Source organism: Dichotomopilus funicola, assembly GCF_033296635.1.
Source record: "Dichotomopilus funicola strain CBS 141.50 unplaced genomic scaffold C8A04scaffold_5, whole genome shotgun sequence".
Classification (NCBI taxonomy): Eukaryota; Fungi; Ascomycota; class Sordariomycetes; order Sordariales; family Chaetomiaceae; genus Dichotomopilus; species Dichotomopilus funicola.
In genome coordinates, this window is record NW_026944026.1 from 513146 (window position 1) to 537442 (window position 24297).

The 24297-nt window shown below is 54.9% G+C and overlaps 7 protein-coding genes and 1 non-coding gene across 8 annotated transcripts; 2 read left to right on the plus strand and 6 right to left on the minus strand.

Annotated features, from left to right (window-relative positions):
- Nucleotides 1–2525: 2525 nt before the first annotated feature.
- On the minus strand, nt 2526–5325 carry C8A04DRAFT_9388 (amino acid transporter; the record flags this gene model as incomplete). The annotated part of the gene is made up of 9 exons (XM_062785463.1): nt 2526–2694; nt 2820–2985; nt 3052–3304; nt 3374–3439; nt 3496–3520; nt 3576–3711; nt 3774–4186; nt 4265–5068; nt 5147–5325. 9 exons carry the CDS (start codon nt 5323–5325, stop codon nt 2526–2528), a joined length of 2211 nt encoding a protein of 736 aa, XP_062640379.1.
- Nucleotides 5326–6500: 1175 nt separating this feature from the next.
- C8A04DRAFT_34558 (uncharacterized protein) lies at nt 6501–8426 on the plus strand (the record flags this gene model as incomplete). The annotated part of the gene is made up of 1 exon (XM_062782867.1): nt 6501–8426. One exon carries the CDS (start codon nt 6501–6503, stop codon nt 8424–8426), a length of 1926 nt encoding a protein of 641 aa, XP_062640380.1.
- A 333-nt stretch (nt 8427–8759) lies between these two features.
- Nucleotides 8760–10746, minus strand: C8A04DRAFT_25204 (uncharacterized protein; the record flags this gene model as incomplete). Its single annotated transcript, XM_062779474.1, has 6 exons — nt 8760–9338; nt 9452–10071; nt 10153–10334; nt 10398–10459; nt 10512–10595; nt 10660–10746. 6 exons carry the CDS (start codon nt 10744–10746, stop codon nt 8760–8762), a joined length of 1614 nt encoding a protein of 537 aa, XP_062640381.1.
- A 1620-nt stretch (nt 10747–12366) lies between these two features.
- C8A04DRAFT_9320 (uncharacterized protein) lies at nt 12367–14217 on the minus strand (the record flags this gene model as incomplete). Its single annotated transcript, XM_062785442.1, has 5 exons — nt 12367–12394; nt 12459–12833; nt 12903–13156; nt 13225–13881; nt 14005–14217. The coding sequence occupies 5 exons, from the start codon at nt 14215–14217 to the stop codon at nt 12367–12369; spliced, it is 1527 nt and encodes a 508-aa protein (XP_062640382.1).
- A 2183-nt stretch (nt 14218–16400) lies between these two features.
- C8A04DRAFT_25206 (concanavalin A-like lectin/glucanase domain-containing protein) lies at nt 16401–17551 on the minus strand (the record flags this gene model as incomplete). The annotated part of the gene is made up of 4 exons (XM_062779475.1): nt 16401–17166; nt 17230–17300; nt 17375–17398; nt 17462–17551. The coding sequence occupies 4 exons, from the start codon at nt 17549–17551 to the stop codon at nt 16401–16403; spliced, it is 951 nt and encodes a 316-aa protein (XP_062640383.1).
- Nucleotides 17552–18110: 559 nt separating this feature from the next.
- Nucleotides 18111–18502, plus strand: C8A04DRAFT_34562 (Tim10/DDP family zinc finger-domain-containing protein; the record flags this gene model as incomplete). Its single annotated transcript, XM_062782868.1, has 2 exons — nt 18111–18194; nt 18323–18502. The coding sequence occupies 2 exons, from the start codon at nt 18111–18113 to the stop codon at nt 18500–18502; spliced, it is 264 nt and encodes an 87-aa protein (XP_062640384.1).
- A 338-nt stretch (nt 18503–18840) lies between these two features.
- On the minus strand, nt 18841–22921 carry C8A04DRAFT_34563 (uncharacterized protein; the record flags this gene model as incomplete). Its single annotated transcript, XM_062782869.1, has 5 exons — nt 18841–19230; nt 19363–19877; nt 19944–20170; nt 20648–21221; nt 21301–22921. The coding sequence occupies 5 exons, from the start codon at nt 22919–22921 to the stop codon at nt 18841–18843; spliced, it is 3327 nt and encodes a 1108-aa protein (XP_062640385.1).
- Nucleotides 22922–23822: 901 nt separating this feature from the next.
- C8A04DRAFT_t21 lies at nt 23823–23914 on the minus strand. Its single transcript has one exon. It is a non-coding gene; the product is annotated as a tRNA-Leu (tRNA).
- Nucleotides 23915–24297: the final 383 nt, after the last annotated feature.

The window sequence follows — 24297 nt, forward strand, 5'->3', positions numbered from 1 at the left end:
TTTTCTTCTCTTCTCTTCTCATACAACATTTTTACTCAACACAACTCGACAAACACACACGAAGAGATCGATCAACGGAGGGTCTATATGGGGCAGCGTGGTGGGTTAGCTTGCCTTGATGGTGGTCATTAGGGCAAAAAGGGCAGGGAAGCAGCCAAAAAAGTTTTCGGGTGGCAATGGAGAAGGATTTTATTGGTTGGCGGCTGGGTTTTGTGGTCGGCTTTCAACTCGCTTTCTGTGTATGAGGATAGTTTGGTCTCGTGGAGATTCAGATCTAGAATACCAGAAGTTACCCACTCGAATTGTGTTCTACTGCTTGTGATGCGATGAATGTGAATGAATGTAATGATGCAAACGATGTTTCAGAATACCATGGTTAAGCGATAATCGAATGATGTTAGATGTCACTAGTGTGTGGATTTGTGAGTTGAGTTAGACAAACCTTCTAAAAGGTAGGGCATTTCTCAAACTGTTTGTTGTCGTCTCAAGAACCTTGTTCACTTCCCTCGCTTTGTAGTCAACGTTTCAGATTACCACCGCAATGGAGGAAGAGTATGAGTATGAATATGTTTTTGTTCTTCTCTGAAACGAGTTTTGGCTTGACTCCGTAAATAAACAAGAATGTTTTATTTTTCTCGTTGTTATGGGACGTCTAGGATCACGGCATAGCGTGTTGTTTATTTTGTTTTTCTCATGATACAATGGGACTGAAACGTGAGATGGAGAAATTTAGGCGACTACTCTGTAGGTAGTGTAGATCAAAATATTATGGATAGGGAAAAATTGAGACAAGGTATTCCCTCATTTTTTTTCCCGCTCTCCGGCTCGGATTCGATATGTCCAGTACCTGGTGGGTGAGAAAACGCCAGAACACTACCACTAGTTGTGACGGGTTGGGAATTTACCCGCACCTGCACTGCTCTACCTACCGCATGCTGACTTACCCGGACTATTTCGGATGGGGAACTCGTTTGAGAGACTGCTATCCTTCTCCTTCCATCCCATTCTGCATATGCCATACTGCGTCTCGTGCGTGTATCTGACCGAAAGGGAACTAACACCCAAGGATAATGACAAGGAATCGAATCGAGTGGGTTGGATTGGATAAGATCCGATCATACCGAACACCCCCCATCACTTTACTTCCTGATGTCAGGGAAAGATAACGAACGGGTCGAAGAGAGTTGAGAGGTTGGTACAAAGTCAAGGCCATGCGAGCGATGCGCTGGCAGTTGGCAGGAGGGCTAGACCACGCCGGCTAGACAGCCGATAACCCGAGTCACCGACTAACTCCGAACTTACATGTCTGCAGGGGGGGTGGGTTACTTCCTCGTTCCTCCCTTCGAGTTGTGTGTGTTTTACTGCTACGTTAGCCTATCCTGGCTTGACACACGTATTTGTACGTACACACCTATCTACCTGCATACCTACTCGCGTATATACACAGTACATACATACGCGTACGGCAAGGCTGGAGGGAATGGGGAGAGTGGGGGTTAATTAGTGGATAAGTGAGATGCTGAGGGAAAAGGGGGGAAGTAAACAAACCCGCATTGAAACCTCATCCACGCACGATGCAACAACCCCAGTCTTTGACAGAGGGGTTAACGGCGCCTGCATCTCTTAGACAGCATCTGGCCTCCCGCTAATTCACTCGCCACATGTCCCGCTCGTTTGAGAACACGCCGAACGAGCGAATGGTCAACTTTCGGTAAAAGCCAAGGGATCATAATCATACGATCTGGCGTCAGTGAGAGAGACGGACTTCGGTCCGGGTACCCGTCGTGGTGAACGTATCATTCTATATAAACCCCAGACCTTATTTCGCTCACTCGTTCTAGTATGCGCTGTCCGTGTCCGTTTAGGTCCCGTGGTCTGTTCCTGCGTCTTACAGTTGACTTGTCGTTATTCTACCCAATCTCTGCTGGACAACACTGAATAAACCCCGGATATCGTCTGATTCCCCGGTATAATGCCAGGTGGTTCGACCCCACGGTTCCCTGGGTATCCCCGCATATCTCAGTTATTTGGCTGGGGTGGTCCGGTTAATGGAATGAAGAATCCGGAAAGGGAGCGTCGAGGGGTAAACGTAGTCTCACACACGATGGAATGTATAAACGGATTTGATGTCTACACCTCCCTGGATTAAGTGGTGTGTAGGAACTGGGGATGGGTGGCTATAGAGAGAAAAAGGAGGTGTATATTCCCCTGTCAATGAACTCATCGCTGTTGGTATGGATGAAGTATGTCAAGTGTGCGTGAAACATGGTCCAAAACGTGTTCCCAAAGAACAAGGTAGGAAGCAGACAGACAAGCAGACAGACAGACAGACAGACATATGCTGAAGCCCAAAGATAACGCCAGGCCGTGAACTAAACATGATCATGAACACAAAGCCACAGGCCAACTATCCAGCCACACGGACCACACTCAGCCGGCTCTGTATGCGAAACGCAACGAGCACACTACCTCCTCCCATCTACCCCATCCATCTGATATCACCCACCCCTTAACCAACCACATATCTATCTAGCCGCCACAGGCTCAGCACCAATCAAACTCTTGGGCAAAAATGCCCAAACCGTACCAACAACTGACAGCAAGAAAGAAAGCAACATGATGGAAAAGGCAAACACCTTTTCGCGGACGGACAGCTCGTGCCCGAAGAGTTTGAGGTAGAAGGCCAGGGGGAGGCTGATACAAAACCAAGTTAGAAACGTAGGTCAGTTATTTCCTATCGTTTGTGTCTGTCGGTGACTAGGGGGCCAGGGAAGAGTGACCGGGGAAGGGAAACAGGAGAAGGAAAGGGGGGTACTCACGTAACACAAATGGTAAAGCACAACGCGCTCCCCATAAACGCCATAATGCTATCAAACGCCGGGAACAAGATCGAAATGACCAAAAACACCAACACCACGCCGACCCTCACAACCACCTTCATCACCCCGCGAAACTGCATCCCACCTCCACAACCCAACCATCCACCTACCATCACCGACCACCCACCACCACCGCTCCTATGCCCTCCCCCCTCCCGCTCGCCCCCCTCACCCTCCCTCTCCGCGGGAATCATGACCGGAGCCGGATGATGCAACCCCAACAGCACCTCCACAGTCGCCACAATAGGCCGAGCGTTGAGGGGGATCTTGGTGAGTGGGATGATGGCGATGCACAGACACATGAGGACGGTGAGGGCGCGCGGGTAGGAGGATTCTAGGAGGAGGATGTTGGAAGTGATTTCGTCGCGGACGGCGTCGCCGAACATGAGGAGGCCGACTATGGCTGTTGTTGCGTCGAGGATGTACTAGAATGGGTGAGTAAGGGGGTTCTGTCTTGAAGGGATAAGCGGAAAGGGGAGGAAAGGGGGACGTACGGTGAAGGAGAAGGAGGTCTTGAGGGCTTGGGGGTATTTATGTGGGTGGCGCATGTCGCGGTATATCTGGAGGCGGTTAGTACACGGCTGTGATTAGGGATGATGTTGATTGGTCTGCTTACATTGGGAAATACTCCGTGGCCGCCCCTAAAAGAATTGAACAGTTAGCTCACAACTCGGTTTAGGAAAAAGTTGGACGTACCATGGGGACATCAGCAATCCAAAGGACAGCGGAAGAGTTAGCCAGTTGTCAGGAAACATGTATGTTTTCGCCGGGTCAAGCAGTGACCCCGGCGAGGTCGGCTTGATCAAGCCGTCGAGAACAAGAATGAGAACGACTAACGACAGGTTAGCTTGTCCTCGCAATGGAAGAAGAATGGTTTTGAGTCGGCAGACATACTGGTAAAGCACGAAAAGATCCCAATGACACTCGTAAAGCTCAACAACCTCAGCGGCAAAAAATTCAACGGTATCAACAACACCGAACAAAACACCTTCCACCCCGTCACCGACAACAACCCCGGAAACAACAGATCCAACGAATCCGCAAAGAGCACAACCAGCGCGACGCACGCTGCGAGCAGTTCCAGGGTGAACAAGACACTGGTGGCGATGCGGGCGTTGCGGCCAAAGGAGATGTAGGCCAGGTCGGAGAAGGTGATGAGGCTGGGGTCGAGGTCCATGCAGCGCGACAGGAGACGGGCCGTCCATGCTGTGACGGCTGCGCAGAGGAATAGCGCGACCATGCCGCAGATCCAGCCGGCGTATTTGATGCCCATGGGCAGGCTGAGTAGGCCGACGCCGATGAGGACGCTGTTATTCATTATGTCAGTATCATTATTGTAAAAAAAAAACCCTGGATGGACTTGATGGACTTGAGGGACAACATACTTAGTCGAGTTAAACACCGTCTGCGGCAACGTCGACTGCCCCTCCACCGCCAACACAATCTTCCCATCCTGCTCGACCTCCTTGACCAAAATCGGCGGCAGCTCCCCATCCGGCACATTCCCCCCGGCTTCCTGCTGCTGCCGCCACAGCGCAGCCGCCTGGGCCATATCCCCTCCTCTTCCCTCACCAGCCCCCCCATGGTCCGACCGAATCGTCCCATAACTCCCATAACTCCCCACCAACGACGGCGTAGCCAGATGCGGCGGGATCGCAAAAATAGAGGCTGTCCGGTGACGACCCCCGCTGGACCCGATACTGCTGGTATGGCTAGTGACGCGGAACGCTGGGGGGAATTCGTCTGCGTAGGAGGAATCGCCTGTAGTAGAGTCGTGATGGGAGGGTTTGCCCTCGCGTGAGTCGTGGCTGGACTGTCGGCGGAGACTGCCGGTTTCGACGCCCGGGTCGGGGCTTTCGTTCCGCAGGGAACTTGGTTGCTGTTGTTGTTGCTCGCCTGCGCGGAAGGCTGCTTCGAGGTGCTGGCGGATGAGTGATGGTGAACCCGTTCCAGCATTAGTGGGGGCACCAGCCTCGGGATCGCGCTGCGGACGGCGGTACGGGGAAAAATCCCGGTGAGGGGGCTGCTGCTCTGAGTCGGAAGTGGTGTCCGCGGCGAAGACGAAGGAGGGCCGTTGCGGGATGACCTCGGAGAAGCCGGCGGCGCGTTGCCAGCTGCGGGTGAAGGAGCGGATGCTGTTGACGCCGCCTATGTCGGTGAAGGCGGCCAGGCGGTTGGTGACGGAGGATCTAGGAAGGTCTTAGTCTTGACATGGAAGGGGGGGAGAGAGCTAGAGAGAGAGAGTGAGAGAGACGGGACGGACTCACCTCCTCCGTCGGAGCTGCTGCGTCCACTCGACATCGTCTTGATTCGAACCCACGCTACGGCCGAGCAGCGAGTCGTTCTCGTTGTGGCCGCTCTGGTTACCAAAGGACGACACACTCCCGGTGCGTGATCCTCCTCTGCGGCTGGACTGGTCCCAGCTCGCGGGGTTTGGCGAGCTCATTGCCCGAGTTGGTGAGATCTCTTTTCGTTTTCCTCCCTTCTTTTCCTTCGAATTTTGTTTTTATTTTTCACGTTTTCCTTTTGCCTCGAGGGTTCGAGTTTAAGATGGGCCGAAGGGGATGAGACGAAGCGACGTAGACGCAGAGAATGTTCAGCTCAAAAGGACATCGCAAGACTCACCAACGCGCTCGCGGCACGAGACACAGCAGTTGTCTCGCGACGGCCGGTGATGAGTGGAGATGGTGGTGGGTTTGGGGTCCCAGGTTCCAGGTTCCAGGTTCCAAGCTGCTTCACAGTAAGGTTGTTTTCTGGTGGAGCGATGGGGGATGACAAGGGTAGAAGAGGGGCACTTGGGGGTTCTGATCGGTGTCACAGCAGATAAGTACAAAATAGGTGTGCAGAATGCAGAAAATATTACTAAAGCCTGAGATAGAAAGTGTGGATAAAGTAGATGACGAAAGCTCTTGGGATGAATCGATTACTACGAGATAGTCGAGGAGCTTGGTTTGGCAGTTGATTGCCCCAGGAGCCCAGACAGCTTCATCGTCATGGTGCAGCTGCAGAACACCCCCTGCTGCGTGACATCCAATGGGAGCTCCCCGGAATGTTTCATGGCTTCGAATCTTCACGAAGAGCTCTGAGTTATCGACACTTGGGGAGTCTTTTTTCTCTCTCTATTTCTAAATTTGTTGGTACCAACACTGTCTTCCTCTGCTCGAGCTCTACCCTCATTACTAGCCGCAGAGTTGGCTTCACATCAGGCCTGCGAGCACACTGAGCGGGGCGATTCTCGATGATGTTGCATGAGCTCCCGCGGCGAGGTCAGCAGGCGCACTTCTTTCCCGCTTCGATCTGGTGCGGCCTCCTGATCGGGCAATGGTGGCCCGCTATCAGCGATTTGCACCGGCAGGGAAGGGCCGTTGCGGGGCGGCCACAGCGTCGACCTCGGTGTGTGTCTGTGGCTGTCCCACACCGCCTTCCTAACCCGGTCTTACAATGCCAAGACACCACGCAGGGATCAGTGGCGGTCGAAGACGGCAGAATCCCGATAATGCATCTGGGTCCAGATTAATTTTTGTCCCACTTGCTCTTGCTCTTCCTGATCTTGATCGGCCTTCCCCTCCTCTACCCCCCTCCTTTTTACTGTTCCCTCCTTCACTCTCCCGAGCTGAAGCCATGTGGAGGACGGCCCGCGATTCGGTATGTTTGTTCTGCCGCTCGGCAACAAGACCCCGGACCGCCCTCGTCGAGACCCCGCAGACGCAGTCATGGCTCGGACTTCGAGCCTTTGCCACACGGCCCCACGAACCCAGAGACCGTCGCCCATCGCGCATGGTCTTATCCGATCGAGTATCACAAGGGCCACGGTCTCGCGATGGCCCAAAACCTCGCCGTGAGGTCGACGGGCCCTGGTCGGCCACCAACCGGACCGTTGCGAATATCGACCCCGACCGACGACGAGGAGGAGAAGGGAGAGGAAGAGGAGGACCGCCATCTCGAGGAGGCCCCCCCGGACGGGACCGCGGCGGTACTAGGGAAAGATACCTGGGGGAAACACGAGACAAAGACGCCACTCGCTTCAAGGCCCTCAAGATGCAGCGCTCCCTCGCCAGCGTTTCGTACCGCGAACGGTTGACCGTCAAGAACCGTATCTCCGACGTCGATTCGTTTGACCAGTTCAACCTGCTTCCGCCCATCCAAGAGGCCATTCAGAACGAAGTGCTGAAGGGTATGGTGGATATCAAGCCGACGCCCGTCCAGAGACTCGCCGTTCCCGCGCTGATGGGGCAGCCCATCGGCCGGCAGGAGCGAGAGCCCGATCCCCGCCAGAGCCAGAGGAGAGCGGTTGAGAAGAGAAGGGAAGAGTTCCTGTTGGCTGCCGAGACAGGCTCCGGCAAGACGCTGGCGTACCTGCTGCCTGTTATCAATGCTTTGAAGGAAGGCGAGGCGGGCGACGAGGCGGTTGCAGCGTACGAGAAGCGGCTGGCGGCCGAGCAGGAACACCGCGGGGGTGCCCCAGTGTCTGAATGGATCGACAAGTTCGAACCACACCCAAATCACGCCCGCCCGCGCGCCATCGTGTTGGTCCCCACAGCCGAGCTCGTCAGCCAGGTCCTCACGACGGCGAAAAAGATCTCCCACGTTGCCAAGCTCAAGGTCCGCGGCATCTCGGCCACCTACAACCCGCTCAAGATCGAGCGCAACATGTACAGCCACGGCGGCATCGACATGATCGTGGCGACCCCGCATCTCCTGGCTTCCATGGCCGACAGCGACCCCAACATCCTCTCGCGCGTGAGCCACCTGATCGTCGACGAAGCCGACTCCCTCTTCGACCGCTCCTTCTCGGCCGAGACCTCCAAGATCCTCGACCGCGCCACGCCCTCGCTCAAGCAGCTCATCCTCTGCTCGGCCACGATCCCCCGCCACCTCGACAACTACCTCGCCGCGCACTTCCCCCACATCCGGCGCATCGCAACCCCCAACCTGCACGCCATCCCGCGCCGCGTGCAGTTGGGCGTCATCGACGTGGCTAAGGACCCGTACCGCCACAACAAGCTGCTAGCCTGCGCCGACGCCATCTGGACCATCGGAAAGGACGCCGCCATGCACGAGGGCGCGAGCAAAGACGAGGTCGATGTCAAGCGAATCATGGTCTTTGTCAACGAGCGCGAGACCACCCAGGAAGTCGCCGACTACCTCCTCTCCCGCGGCATCGACGCCATCGCCATGCACCGCGACACCCCCGAGAACCGCCAGAGCGAGATGCTCGCCAGCTTCACCAGCAACGCCCCTCTATCCACGAAGGCCGACGGCTCTGATGCTGGTTCTTCCCCGGTCCCATCTGCCGCTAGACGCTTACCCAACACCAAGGTGATCGTGGCTACGGATCTGGCGTCGCGGGGTATTGACACGGTGGCTGTCCGGCATGTGGTGCTTTTTGACGTCCCGCATACGACCATCGACTTTATCCACCGGCTGGGCCGGGCTGGGCGCATGGGTCGGCGTGGACGGGGTGTGGTGCTGGTGGGCAAGCACGATCGGAAGGATGTGGTGGCCGAGGTGAAGGAGGCTATGTTTATGGGGCAGGCTTTGATTTAGTGTACTGAGTAAAGAGCGTTGGGTGTATGATATGTATCTACAGTACATGTATGTGCCAGTGTACTCCTAGGCGTTGTATTATAGGGTAGAGGATAGATGGATGTCTAGCGATGTATGTATGGGATTTATGAGTTGGATGAGATGCAACATTACGCTTAGAGCTAAAAGTGAAAAGGGTAAAATGTATACGCTCGAGGTTGTGTACTGTACAAGCCGTGGATGTAATGTACATGCTCCGGTTCATCACTCGTAATTCATCACGTTCGTCAAATCCCACAACCCTTCAACCAACCAACACTACCCCTATAGCCCTCACAACACTGCCTCACAGACCTACTTCTCCTTCCCCCCCTTCCCCAGCTTCCCAGCCTTTCCCCTAAATCCCAAGCCCCCCTCGCCCGCCCCCTCCGTCACATCCCAAGTCCGCATCTTACTCATCGTCCGCTTCCTCATCGTCGCCATAATCTTCATCTCCATCTGCTCAATCCCTTCCTCCAACGCCACATCCTCCGCCTTATACCGCTCTTCCCTTTTCTTATCCCACAGCCGCCAGGTGATTACAATTATCATGGTCACGGGAATGGTGATGGCGAAGTAGATCCATAAGAGCGGAGAGACGGGGTTCCAGGGCGGTTGTGCAGGTACTGCAGACCCAGACCCAGACCCAGACCCAGACCCAGAGGAAGAGGATGGGGAAGGGGAGGAGGAACCGCCGCCGCTGTCGGGGACGAAGTTGAAGAAGGTCATGCCGAAGATGGAGGCGAGGTAGGTTGCGGGGAGGAAGATGGCACCGAGGAGGGAGAGGATTTTCATGGAGGTGCTGTCGCGTTTGGAGGCGTGGGCGAGACGGCGTTGCTCGCCGGCCATTTGGAGACCGAGTTTGGATTCTTTTTGGGCGATTATGTTGTAGAGCTGATATTGCATGTTAGTATTTTCGTAAAAAAAGAAAAGAAAAAAACAGAAAAAAACAGAAAAAAACGTAAAGGTAAAGGAATAAAAAGGGGGGATAAAGAAGAGAAACGTACCGCCTGCCGCTGCACAGCCAACCTCTCCAACGTGATATGCGCATAATTCTCAATCCCCGTCAACTTGGCCGAATAAAAATCCAACCTCGCCAACATACTCCGATGCAACCGATACACCTCCCCCTTCTCCCCCCCATACGCCTCCTCATCCCTCTGCGCCCGCTCCCAAAACGCTGCCATCGCCTTCTCCATCCCCCGAATAATCTCCTGATACGCCTGCGGCCGCTTCCACAACACCCGCGAGTGGCACTCCACCAGGTCCATGTTGATCTGATCCAAATCAATCATCGGCCCCCGGATGTATTTGTTCTCCTCGGCCAGCGTCTCGGCGCGCATGCTGACGGCGGACTCGAGCGTGCGCAGCCAGTCGCGGGCTTGGCGCTGCTTTTGGTCGTTTTTCTGGGAGAGGTCGTGGCTGATGATGATTACGGGGAGGAGGAGGGGGTGGAGGATTTGGGAGGCGCAAGAGCGCAGGTGTTTGATGCTCTCGACCATGTCGGAGGAGGGGGTGCCTTTGGCGTAGCCGGTTGTGGTGTTGGTGCGGAAGGAGTGCGAGAGCATGAGTTCCCAGCCGCGGGTTAGGCCGAGTTTGCGCACGTCGGATTTGCGGAAGACGATTTCTGTGTGTTCGTCAGCAGGAGGCATGCCTATACCGGACTCCCCATTGTGAGAAGAGGTATGCGGGACAGAGAAAAACATACGTAGGTGCGGATCATCATCGTCCTGGTCAAAAGCACACCAGAAAAAGGGGCCCACCACGCTGGTCCCTTCAATAGCCCGGAACGGGAGGTGCAGCGCCCGTACCATCTCCTCGTACGCCGCGTGCGAGAAGGAGATGTGGCTGGGCGTGAACGTCTCGGGGTCTTTTGCATTCTGCTGGAGGCTGGAGTGTGTTAGTCTCGGAAGAAGCGTTACTGATGGAAGAGTCCTTCAGAAAAGAACTCACATCAACCGGATGGCGCCCGTTTGCTTCACGCCAGGGCGCAAGTTGGGGGGCGCAAAGGCTCCCTATTACACATTAGTTTAATCCCCAAGCCCGCCTTATGCCAGAAAATCGTACCCTTCGATGGAGAAAGTTGCTAAACTCAACGGACAGCTCGTCGCTCCCGAAACGATGTTCCTCACAAGTGTTGTATGAGGGATCCTGTCTGTGTCAGTCCCATTCTGGATAGCCGGCCGAGAACGTCATCCATCCATGAGAAACTCACCGAGTAATTGAAAATCTCGAGATAGCTCGTGTCCTCCTTGACACACTTGCACTCGGCCACATAGGACCGGAACATGTAATCGTCCATGGCCTCGTTTCACCCCCTAATAACCCACAGATTCGGACTGTCGCTTCGTGCGTTGATGAAAGAACCAGAATAACCCAACGGACGACCTGTCTTCCGTGACGATGCCCAACAATAGTGAAGCCGGCTTCTGGAGTTGACGGGTTGTTGAAAGGATCTCCCCAATTCTTTGATTACCTAAATCAATTTGTGTAAGCACTCAATTGGATCGACAACACCGAGATTTGCCCACGGCTTGCCGCTCACCTAGCGTAAAATTTTGCTGATTTCCCTTGTCCCCCGGTATCCAAATGACTTCCTCCGCGACATGAGAAACACATCAAGCAATTGATCCAAAAAGAACCCAAAGAAGGTTTTTTTCCTTAAGAAAAGAAAACAGAAACCTCAAACCGCTTCAATCAAATTCTAGACCACCGAGGTTCCCCCATCGTCCTCCCATCCAATGCCATCTCCCGACCGGATGCATGTTCTGCAGCCGGCTGACCAGCCACCACGGAACACTCCCCGGGCCCCGGCGGCCTTTGGGGGTGTTTTGTTGCCGGTCGGGATCTTGATGCAACCACGAGACAAGTCCCGGCATTGAAATATACAGTGTTAATAGACTGCTCAAAGGTCTTTAAGCCCGTAAATCCGACAGTGCAAATGATCTGAACACTGTGTGGGCAAACTGGGGACCTATCCCTTCACCCCTGCTGCAAATGCCAACAAGGTGGCTGGGCGACTTCATTGCTGGGCTCATCAAAAATGAAGACAACAAGACTGGCAAAATTAACAAACTGCTGCCAGAAAAATGTATTGTAATCAACGTGAGCCCGTACCCTCTCAAATGGCCCAATTGCAATCAAATATTCACATCAAATACACCGCTTTCTCTCTCACACTCCGCGAAGAAACCTTTCCTCCTTCGAAGTCCAGCGCAGCATGTGATGGCCGCTGCATGTCCCCGGGCCTGTTACCCCGGAATAGCCTAGCTCGTTTCGCCCACTCCGAAACCGATGGCAGCCGTTGAGTTGGTTACGAAATGACTGATGAGACAGTTTGATGAAAAAGAAGGGAATAAACTGAGATAATATAGCACAAAGTAGCCTGTGTTCATAGCAGCGTTCGTTATATTTCCCAACCAAGAGCGTAACCAACATTTCTCTCTTTATCTCGTTACTGTTTTCATTCATTAAAACGTAGACAAACCGTTGCTACTCCGTTCAACATGTACAGTACCTACAATATGTACGTATTAAAGGGCAGACCAGCAGCAGCAGGATTAACAAATACCAATAATACTGTTCAGTGACGAATGTTCATGCGTTAAAACGGATAGCCTGTCACGCCCCCGTTTTCTTCGATAGGTTTGGTTTACAGCTCATCCAACGGCGGTTTTCCAGTGCTCCGCGGTAATTATCCCCACGACAAACCGAAACCGGGCCAGACCAGGCCACAAAATCATAGCACGCCGGTTCTGGATCCTTTTATCTCAAGCCTTTTGTTTTTGCTCTCTTTTCCAACTCCCAAGGACCAAGATCATAGGTAGGGGGTTACGTCTTTGGCGCTGATTCCGAGTTTCCAAGAAGGCTAGAAGTCGTAATCGTCGTCGTCCTCTCCAATTCTGACGTCTACGGTAGGCTCCTAAAAATCCTGGAATAAATATCCGTATCTGGAAAGTCGTTAGTCAGCGTCCGATCACCAAAGTAGAAAGGCCAATGATGGGGATAACGTACTCATCATGCCCCCCTTGGCCATACTGCTCCGTTTCTTCCGGATACCGGTCAAACTGGCTCGCATCACCGGCGCCCGCCCTCACAGGCGGCGAGTACGGCGCGTCAATGTCCTTGCGAGCGAGGCGGTCCCACGTAACCTCGGCGAACCAGGGGTGATTCTTGACGTCTTGTGAACCGCCAAACAGGTTGCCGAGGCGCTTGGTCAGGTCCGCGGTGATGAGGCGCTCCAGCAGGTTTTGCGCGTCCGGGTTGACGTAGGCCGGGTACTTGACCTTCCCGCGAAGAATGTTTTCGTAGATCTTCATCGGCGACCCGCTATCCCAGAACGGCGTGTACCCGCAGAGCATCTCGTAGATGAGAATGCCGAGGGACCACCTGTTTCAGTGTAAGTAGTCGAAGAAAGCAAGGCATATTAAACATTGTAATAGGGGAGGCAAAGCATACCAGTCCACAGACTTGTTGTAGCCCTTGTTGGAAACCACTTCGGGCGCAAGGTAGTCGGGTGTCCCGCAGAGCGTCCATGTCTTGTCTGGCACGCGCTTGGCAAAGCCAAAGTCGGTGATCTTGAGGTGGCCGTGACGGTCGAGTAACAGGTTTTCCGGCTTGAGGTCGCGATAGATGATGTTGCGGGAATGGAGGTATTCGAGGGCTAGAGTCACTTCGGCAGCGTAAAACTTGGCCACCGGGTTCGGAAAGCGCTGCCACGCTGTCAGCACTAGGCTCAGGAAACAACCACCCCAAAATAGCCCGACATCGCTCAACTTACCCCTGATCTCCTCAGCAGCGAAAAGAGCTCACCACCCTCGACAAAGTCCATCACCATGTACAGATTCCGCGGGTCTTGAAACGTGCCCCACAATGTGATTAAGAACGGGTGCTTGACCTCGCCAAGCATCTTGCGCTCATCATTGGTGTGTTCAACCTGTTTCATCTTGACCACTTGCGCCTTCTTGAGCACTTTGATGGCGTAGAACCGGTGGTTGTGTCGTGACTGTACCAGGTGCACACGCCCGAAACTACCCGTCCCCAGAGTCCGGAGCAGCTCGAAGTCCGCTAGCGAATATCGACCCCTCGTCACTCGCGCTTCCGCCTGGGCTTGTGCTTGTGCTGCCGCCGCTGCTGCAGCGACTTGCGTCTGGTCTTGGGTTTGTGGTTGTTGTGCTTGTGGCTGCTGCTGTTCTTGTTGCGGTTGGTTCGTTGCCCCGCCGTTGTTCGAACTGTACTGGGCGTATTGGGTGCCTTGCTGCCCCGGTTGCGGTGGAGGATGTATGAGGTTCGAAATGCGCGTCATATTCTGGGGGTCAGTGCAGGGAGAGGGTGAATGCTGTGGCACCCCGTAGGGTGCTTGGGGTGCTGTGAGGGTGTTCATGGCAGGCTGATCTTCTGGCTGTGCTTGTGGTTGCTGTGGTTGCTGCTGCTGTAGCTCCCGTTGCTGCGGCTGCGGCTGCGGCTGCGGCTGCGGCTGTTGAGGCTGCTGAGCCTGCTGCTGAGCCTGCTGCTGTGGCGGCTGTTGCTCCTGCTCCTGTTGCTGCTTCGGTTGCTCAACTGCCGCTTCCGCCGACCTGCTCGGGTGAATAGCAGTCGCAGACGAGCGATGGCTGAATTGTGAGATGCCGCTGGAGCGGGAGCCGCGGGAAAAGCTGGCGCGGTCGGAGTTGCTCGATGTCGATGTCACGGGGCTCGTTGGATTGCTTCCCGATGAATGGCCCGAGTTTCCGTCTCTTGTCCGTTTTCTCCTGAGAAATCCGAGGGCGTGCATCAACGGCGGTTCGTCGACGTGGTTCGGGTCGACGGGAGTGGCTTGAGCCCTGTCTATCCGGGCAGATCCGCAACTTCGCGCGCGTGTATGGGTGATCGAGCAGACCGCAGGGTCAGTGCGGACCAATGATCTAGAGCTTGCTCGTCAGGGCCGGATTCGATCGGGGGCCCTGCGGAGAAGGGGTCGACGAAGCTATTGCCGCACCGGAAAACCCGGGTTGAGGGGCAAGGTCGAAGATATCGCCGTGTCTTCAAGGAGCTGAGGCAAAAGGGCGTTGCTGCTCGAATCCCGGCCCACAGCGACGGCAGAGAAGGCGGCAATTGGGCTTGTTGACAAGCTGACAGCCTGGTGGGGAAGGTTTGGCAACTCCCAAGGGGGCTGCGCGAGGGGTTGGCGAGTGGAGGTCGGAGACAGGCCGTTGACGATCGGGAGCTACGTACACAAAGACAGAAAGTATGGACCAATGGCTTGCTTTCCCGGCGCGAAGGAGGATGCAGCAAGGTGATCTTCAAATCTCAATGAGAGAAAGAAGATGAAAAGGCCGGGACTGCCGTGCTTTTAGGGAGAACTGGGCACACCAAGAATTGCGTGAAGCCAACAGTCATTAGGTCCTTTGGTAGGTATCCCGACAATCTGGCTCGCCCTATGATAATACAAGGCGCAGGCGAGTACCGGGCGGAGCAAGGCTAGCAGATAGGTAGGATCTGGGAGTTGTAGGTTCGTTGTCGTGATAGTGCATTTACTTGCAGCTGAAAGATGTCTGAGCCCGAGAAAGCGGGAGGGAGAATAAGAATGAGGTCAGTGGGGGACAGCGGAAACAAGCAGGAAGGTGAGCAGCTTTGCCTGCAAGGGTGGAGATGTGCTGTGGATGGAACTCTTCGGGGCTGCTCGAATGGATTGCAGGGCGGGGCGGGGGACCTGTGAGCCTGCCTGCCCACTCGGGACATGGACACTGCATATGGAGATGGATGGGAGCAAGGAGGTTCGGAGCTGGAGGGGATCCTTGTCAGCGGGCCCTGGCTCGCCTGGCGGGCACCGGTCCATTGTCCCGCTTTGCTTGGCACCCTCAACTGCTGGGACCCGTGGGACCCTCCATACATAGTGTTGGCGTCACTTGGAGCTTTCCAGGTCGAGCGATTGATCGGATAGAGAGCGAAGCTCAGCCGCTGTCTCAAAGACTCAGCAGGCCCGGTATTGAATTTGGCTAATCCCCCATGCACCAAGGGAAAGCCACTAGCGCTGCAGTGCCCGCATATGCCACTTGTCAGTGCAGACAAGGAGCCACTATTTTGAAACACGAAAAGAAACGATTTTGGGAAGCTTCATCCCCAATGAACGAAACGAAAAAAATAAACGCTGGGGCCGACCGCGCTCTCGCCATTCATCTCTCCAGGGAGGCCTTGAGGTCTGAGGCCTTCTCGGAGACACGCTCAGTCGGTGGCCAGGCAATCGACTCGCAAAGGAGGGGCTTGATGTGGGGTAATTCTCATTCCCAAACAGGGATCCGCCCCTGATCGATCTTGACGTTGAGCCTAGCCCAGGTCACCGTCGTCATCGCTGATCTGTGGTCAGCCCGGACTACCATCACAGCCGACCAACTCGGCGCCCGGGCGGAGGTTTTCTTTCGCAAACACCCGGCGGGAAAATAATAAAAGCTGCATGTCCAAACTTTTGTCTCGGAAAAACGGTACTTGGTTCCGGACGGGGGTGGTTTCAAGAGCACCAATTTCGGTTTGTCGTTGAGACTAAAGCAGCACGGGCAAGCTTGTTGATACGTGGTACATAGTAGCTGTTTGGTCTCACATACTCGAACGATCAAGAGGTCAAAAAATTGTCCCAAGAAACTAGGTCGCCGTAGAGATGCTTGAACTCCACCTCCCAAAACCAACACTCCAAAAGATAAATAAATGAAAGGGGGAAATGAAAACACGTTACTGATACATGAGCGAGAAAATGTGCATCCAAACCAACTGAACGCCGTAGGACGAAACTAAGAGGGCTTGTAGAAGGCATGGTTAATGAGATGCACATGGTATCTTGTGCTTTTTTTCTTTCTCTCTTTCTCTCCGGCGTATAGTCATCGTCAAATACCAATCCTCCGCACCCCCCATACCCTCCAAACCCCACTATACTCACACTATCAATCTCCCTCTCCTTTCATAACCGGCTCATCAGTTCTTCGCTCAAAAGCGGTGGTGCCGCTTGCTGTTCGTCCTCCAAGCGGTGTACCCAACATAGGCACCCCCGATGGCCGCAAAGAAGAACACCGTCTTGAAGAGGAACCAGAACCAGCTACCACCGCTCTTCTTGACCGACTTGGACTTCTTGCCGCGGTTGCTGCCGGGCGTGGTCTTCCCGCCGGGGGTCTTGGAGTAGTACAGGTTCTTGGCATCGATGGAGATGATGTCGTGGTTGTCGCTGAGCTCGCCCGTCTCCGAGGTGAAGCCGAGGTAGGCGACCTGCGGGATGGAGGGCGGCTTGTCGGTCTCGAAGCACAGCGACCACTCGCCCTCGGTCTTGTACTGCAACTCCAGCTTGAGGGACTTGTCTTGGAAGTAGGTCAGGCGGAACTTGGTCGGAATCGTCGCGTGCCGGATCCCGCGCGCCGAGCAGCCCGCGAACTCGGCCTCCTTGCCGTCCGTGTCCTTGTCGTAGGTCTTTTGTCCGTCGCCCACCATCGCCATGACGTAAGGGAACACCACGCCGGGCCGGTTGTTCTTGTACGTGTCGAAGAAGATGCCGAGACCCTCGAATTTGTCGGCGCTGCCGAATATGGGGCCGGTCTTCCCCCGCTCTTTGGTCAACCACATGGCGAAGCCGTCGCCGTATAGCTGGTTCTTGCCGTGGATCTTGAATTCCACCTCGATCTCCCAATTCGTCGCCGTCAGGGGGACCCTCGAGAAGAGCCATCCGGTTTGTGATGGGTGGTCGGAGGTCAAGCGGATGTATCTGCAGGGACAACGTCAGTCCTGCTTAGACAACATGAAGACACATGGAGAGGTGGGTATATACTGGTCAGTGCGAATGATCGCGTCGCCACCAAAGTCGTACCACCGACTTTGCATGTCAGAGTCCAGGTAAGGCTGAAGAACGATGGTCAGTCAGTTGCATCATGTCAACGAGGATGCACGTGCGGATGTGTATTAGTCGTTCGCACCTGGTTGAGAGTGTGTGTCCGCAGCTATAAAGTTCGGTTAGCACCGTGATCTCATTGCAAAGAAAGCTGTTAGCTGTCGCAGCGCACCCCTATGCTCTTGATATTGTCCTCCTCCGCGCTAGCCGTGCCCCAAGCCGCCGTGGCCAGCCACAAGGCTGAGAGCACCGACTTCCACATGGTGTCGAGCTTCGAGAATCGATCGTCGGTGGGATGTTTGAGAAACAAAATAGAACAAAAAAAAGAAGAAAACGAGGTTCGGTCGTGTGTGCTGGTAAGAAGACCCGAGGTCAAGGCTCCAATGGAAACAGAGGTGAAAGCGGAAGTGAAGAAACAAAAGACAGGATACCCGAACGAGTGCGCGAATGTGGTGTGGCTGTTGGGAACCTGGAAAGGCCGAACCGACAAGCTGGTGGGTGATGATCGAAGGCTTGTCGCAGCCGACAACCTCCTTCAACCAGGGACCGCCACAACCGATTCCCTTAGCTGGCCTTTTCAGTCCAGTGTTGGGCGCAGCGGCCCCACACCCTCAGCAGAGCTGCCCCCTGGTTCCCCACTCTTCTCCACGTTTTGGAGCTCCCCACCAGCCACACCTCGTGCATGTCAAACTTTCGAAAAAAGAACGTGCGCCACACCTCCAACTGTAACTTTTCTCCAAGCCGTCTCCAAGATACAGGCATCAAACGGCGAACCTCGACGAAAATAACCCCAAATTTGAACCCACTCACTAGCCGCAACCATGGACTCTGATAGTGTCAAGAAGACTATTATGAAGGAGGCGCTGCAGGCAACAAACACAGCCGAGGCGCAGGTTCTGATCCAGGTAGGCCACGCTCATTCCCGAGTCTCGAGAACCAAGCAACCCCCCCTTCACCTATTCGATTTTGTTCTCTCTCACAGCCACAATCAAGCCCAACAATCAACATCAATCACTAACACCCCCTACAATAGAACATCAACGAAACATGCTTCGAGCGCTGCGTCCCGAAACCCGGCAGCTCCCTCTCCAGCGGCGAACAGACATGTCTCAAGGCGTGCATGGAAAAGTACATGGCGGCGTGGAACCAGATCAACACGGCATACGTGCGCAGGATACAGCAGGAGGTGGGGAATCAAGGGCAGGGGTTTTAGAGAGAGAGGATCAACGGTTGTGGGGGATAAAATACATGGTTTGGGGAAATAAGAGCGGAAGATAGAGCGGGGGGTGTACAACATTGGCAATGACATTGAGGATGACGACGACGACGATGTCGGTTGGGATAGTCACGATATGGTCATGATGGGTGGTGGGGTGGATTACGGTCTGTACGATATGGGATGTATAGACTCGGCCAAAGTTAGGATGATAAAAGGATTAGATGGATCCCTCGGCCAAGGGGGAACAAATACTTGTGAAAGAACACTTCGGGTATCGTCAAGAAATTTACTCATATACAGATCAACCAGCATATCACCTGTTCCCCCACATACTACTCTTCCACCCCGGCCTTCTTCGCCTCCTCAGCCGCCCTCTTGCGCGCCAAATACCTCTCCTTCGCACTCGAAATATCCGCATCCGTTTTCCGGCTCTTGCTCGCCAGCTGCACCTTCGCCTCCTCGGCCGCCTCTTCCTGCCGTGACCGCTTGAGCGACTCCTCCAGCTGAGCCTCCAACATGCGCGTCTGCCGCGCACGCATCGCCTGTTTCCCACCCGCGGCATATACCCCCTTTGTTTGGGCCGAAGAGGCACCCCCCCGCGCGGCATCTGCAGCAGCCCTGGCGGCTTGTCGTTCCTTTTCCTGCTGCAACTCGACTTTCTTCTTCGCACCAATGTTGAGCCCACCCCTGAGTAGCTGGCGCTTATCAACAACCTCCCCGTCCTCGTTAACCAGCACGTTGCCCCCGAGCGCATTGATCTCCTTAGCCCGTTGCGCCGCCGTCTTTTCCCCGTTCTCATCATCACCCCCAGTCCCCGCATCTGTACCCCCTTCCCCACCACCACCCTTTTTTACTACCCCTTCCTCCGCAGCCTTCACCAAAGCAGCATGTTCCCTCTCCCTACTCTCCAACATCCCCTTATAAAACTCCGCCATCCCCCTCCCCTTATTCCTCTTCTCCTCGTCCTTCTCCCTCTTTTCCTCCTCCTCCCTCAACCGCTTATTCTCCTCCTGCTGCCTCCGATACGCATCCGTGACAAACCGCTCCTTATCCGCAAACGCATCCCCCTCCGCCTCCCGCTCGCGCGCCAGCCGTCGTTCCTCTGCAATCTGCCGGTCGCGCTCGCGGATGTCAGCGGCATTTTGGAGCGCGGCGAAGTATCGTGGTCGTTTGGCGCCTTCGTCATCGTTGTTGTCTTTGTCGTGTTCTGCGGCGGCTTTGGCGGCTTTGAAGGAGTCGTAGGCCGCGTCGTAGTCGTAGATGGATGGGTCGGTGGCTTCGGCGGAGGCGGCGTGTTTGCGGGCGGTGAGAGCACTGGAGAGGTCGAGGAATTGGTCGTTGTTGTTGTTGTTGGATGGGGGGGCGGCGGCTGGGTTTGCTTTTGATTTTGGGGGTTGTTGGGGAGGTTTGGCGTTGTTGTTGTTGTCGCCGGGACGTAACGGATGTTTTGATGTCTTTTTCCGGCGGTCGGGAGAGTCGCCGGAGGTAGAGAGTTTACTTGCGGACCCAAAGACGCTGAATTCAGAGACCTGCGCGACGTTGCTGGTAGATTCGTCGCCCGAGTTGTCGTCGTCGCCTCCACCAAACAGGGCGGGTTTCCGGCGCGCCGGTGCCGATTTGGCCCCACCGGCCTTCTTTAGACCAAAAGAAAACCCCGGATTGCTCATGGTGTCTGTGAAAAGCAGAGTTTGGAAAATGAGAGGATGGTAGTTGATGTCGGCGCAAGGCAATCAATTGTTGAAGCAGACACGGGAACGAGCCGCGACCTCGAATTTAAGTGGGTCGCTGCACCAGCCACAGTTGTTATCGTGATCGCCGATAAGATATCCCGGCAGGCAATTATCTTGGCACTATCATTACCCTTTCATTGATCCTGAACCGCGATCGAAGCCAACGACTGTCCAGATCAGGATGCCAACATTGAACTTTATTGTAGCCGTAATATTGGATAAAACGAGGAAATTTCACATTTATGCCACCCCATCCGCCTACATCAACCGCAATGCTCCCATAACGTAGATGTTCTTCAAAAAGGAAAACAAGAAAAAACAGGCAAGAATCATAAGCAAGGCAAACAGCCCCTCAGAACCACCATACATAGCACTACTATGTAGGAAAACCTCATCCTCCATCCCCTACCTCAAAGTCTTAACCACCTTCACCAACACCGCACCCTCCGTCTCCACCCCCTGCGCATCCACCAAATGCACAAACCGATACCCCTCCCTCAGCCGATCCACCCTCACACACGCCCACGCGGCTAACGAGTCCCGCCCCAGCTCATCATCTTGCACCAAGAAGCGCACAAACGACAGTTCCGGCACAACACCCGGGATACCCTCAAACTTGAGTACCTCCCCTTCTCCACTCCCCGATCCGGTATTGAAATCCGGATCACACCCCTTTGCCGAATGTGTCTTGGCCTTGTATTCGCCCTCTTTCTCTGTGCCCCCGCGGGGCACGGAGGCATCGCCGCCGTGGCGTTCACCGGGTTCTTCGACGTGGACTTCGACTTTGACGTAAGGGCGGAAGGAGGATGCGTGGTCGTCGCCGGGTGGGAGGGGCAGGGATTGAGCTGCGAGGATGTGGAGAGTGAGGTCCATGGTGTAGTGCTTGGTAGCGGTGGCTTGAGGGCTGGGGGTGTCTGCGCTGTCGGTGGTTGTGGTAGTGGTGGTGGACGAGGGAGCAGGGAGGGTTTTTAGGACGCGGTAGCCTGGGAAGGTAGTTTAGCAAAGATCGAGAAGGAGCAAAAATGGAAAAGAAAAGTCGAGGAGAAAGAAAGGGCGGCTCACCTTCGGGCTTCAGTACATAACCCCCTGTTCCCGCAAACATGCCCTCGTTCAGCATCATACCCTCATCCCAATTCTGCCAGTTCAGCGCCACAATCTGAATCCCCTTGCGCCAAAAGACGACCGGGTCGAGGTTAGAGGAGCGGATACGCAGGCCGGACGGGTACGCGCGCATCAGATACTTCCGGTTGTGCTCAAATAGCTCACGCGCACTCTTCTCGTGTACCTCCATCACCCCACTCTCCGACAGCGAGAAGATGTGTGTCGGCATCACCGCCTCGGGCTGCGTCAGGCTCTTGAACGACACCCCGCGGGTGTAGATACCTAGCTTGCTCAGCGCCTGGATGATCTTGGAAGGCTTTTTATTTCGGGCCTTGGCCGTTCCGGGAACGCCTGCTGCGGCCGCGGCGGCTGACTCGTTGTCGGTTCCAGTCGGGCTGTTGTTGGTCGTCCCGTTACCACCGCCAACACCGTGACTACCCTCGGGGGGTGCGTACTTGACCTTCACCAAGATCTTGCGGCGTAGTTCCGCAGGCGTAGGAAGCTGCTGGGCGTCCTCCTTCGGTTCGGGCAGGAGGAACTCGCCCCAGGTGTCGAGCATGATAGCTACCATGCTCTGCTGTTGGGCTGGGCTGCAGTGGACTTCGAGACTGGCGATCAGCGGCGTGTCGCTGACGACGAAGGCATAGTCCCGGATGGCCTCGCACACTTCGCGGAAGGACACTTCCTTGGTCAGCGTGTAACCGTGCAGCACCCGCGGCTCGATGAACTTCTTGAGCGGGTTAACCGGTGGCGTGGCACTGGGGCCCTCGGTAGTCGAAGTAGTAGTGGCTGTAGCAGTGGTTGTGGCCGCGGGAGAAGGGGCGGCCGTACTCGGGGCCGTAGTGGTACTGCTGCTACCTGTTTTCCTCGATAATGAGCGGGTGAGTCTAGCCACGATCCCCAACTTCCCGGGCTGCTTCTTCTTACCCAGGCTGGTCTTTTCAAGTCGGCTTGCCAATGATTTGGGTAGCTTTCCAGTCACCTTGCCGAATCTCTGCTTCCTCTTCTCCTTCTTTGCCTTCGCTACCTCGTCATCATCACTGCTGCTGCTGCTGCTCGTGCCAGCTTCATTGTCCGAATCATCCCCATCCCACACATCAATCTCAATACACCGACACCCCCGCAGCAGCACGTTCTTGTATGCGTCCGCACTCGAATCGCTCGACAGCTGGTTGCCCGTCAGGTAGGTATTGTGGCTGGAGCTCACAAAATAGCTCGACAATGGGTACGACAGGTCCTCTTCCCTCGGCGGCGCGACGACGTGGGTGATGGACGACGTCATATACCGCAGGAAAGCGTTGAAATCCCAACCCTTAGCCGCAGCGTCGATAGCGCCTGGGAGCTCAGGAGCAGCGCGCTCGGCCTCGGAGTCGCCTTGGACATCCTTTAGAAAAGCGGCCGCCTTCTCGGGGGTCCACCCGGCACCGCTGCTGCCGGCATGGCTGGCGTAGACCTTTTGCAGGTGGGCGAGAACGGTAGTGTTGAGCGTCCTGACGGTGTGCACGCGCCCTGACACACCGCCGCCGGCTTGGTGGCTGCCGTCGGGGAGATTGTGAGATTTTGTCGCTGCCTTAGTCCCCATGGTGGCGTCGTGGTTGTGAGATTCAAGATAAACTCGACGGCCGGGGAACTCGAGGACAAATTGGGAACGAGTTGTATCTGAGGTGGATCCCGCTGCGAAAGTGAAAGAATGACTAGAAGGGGTTGTTGGGACTTATGTGTAACCACAAACCCCAAGTTAGTCCCCAATTTAACTCTCCTCCTTTGTTGTTGTCTGGGTGAGTTGGCTAGTCCCAGACCTCAGAACAGGAGAGAGTTGCCAAAAAGCAAGCTGAGCCGGTCTGGGCCCACGTTGCAGGCACACACAAACACACACGATCACACACGTCAGGCCTCCAAGACCACTAACGTTATTTCAGGGAAGAGAACCAAGAACAAGGCAGGAGCGGTGTCGAAATCGGGCGCGCAAGAGGGCTTAGAGGGCTGAAAAAGAACCCCACTATCATCCTGATTGGTGAAACACACGAATACCCCGCCAGACTGGGCGGAGCTCCTGCCGTTGTTGGTGGGGCCTTCCGGGGAGGATGCCCCGCTCCGTCCCGTGGAGAGCTCCGGGCCCGGGCCGGGCGTCGGGACTATTTGGTCGGGATTTTGTATTAGGGAATACACTGGATAAAACAAAAGGACAGTCCGTGGCGGGGGACGGGGGGATCACAGGAAGGGCAAGAGAGAACGTCATGACTTTCGAATAGAACGGACATGTGTTGGGTGCTTCACCAATCCCTCTCAAACCATGCGTAATGTCGGACTTGACAACCCAATCATCGACAACAATAAAGCATTCAACCAATGGTCCCACAACCCATCTTCCAAACTGTTTAAATCAACATTAAACAGCCGATCTCACCACCCTCACACCCCATTAACACCCCTCCAGCTCGAGCCCCTTCACCCCCAAAAACTATCCAAAAACAAAATGATAATGACAAGGACGAGATTCGAACTCGCGCGGTTTCCCACTAGAGAGGTACAATGTAACCTAAATCTAGCGCCTTAACCACTCGGCCACCTTGCCTAAGAATTAATCATGTCAACGGCACTCGCAAACACTGAAGATAAAGGAAGCAGCGTCCGGTTACGAGGATCGTCGTCGGCGTTATGCCCCACATTTTATCCCTAACCCTGGTCATTTCCCTTCTCAATTATTTCTAACTCATGACTACAAGACGGCAATATTTAATTAAAGCTGCACTGCTAGTTTACATGGTAATGGTAGGCACATTTTAGTTTCTGAAAGAAGTAGCACTGTGTATTTTATCATCTTGGTTTACAACCAGCCTTCACCATAGTAGTAGGTAGCTCCACAACTCCCGTATCCCTCTTAAACAACCAAACCCGAAAGAACTCCCAAGCCCCTGACGTTGATCTGCCACTTCGTAACTGCCTTTGCATAGGTAC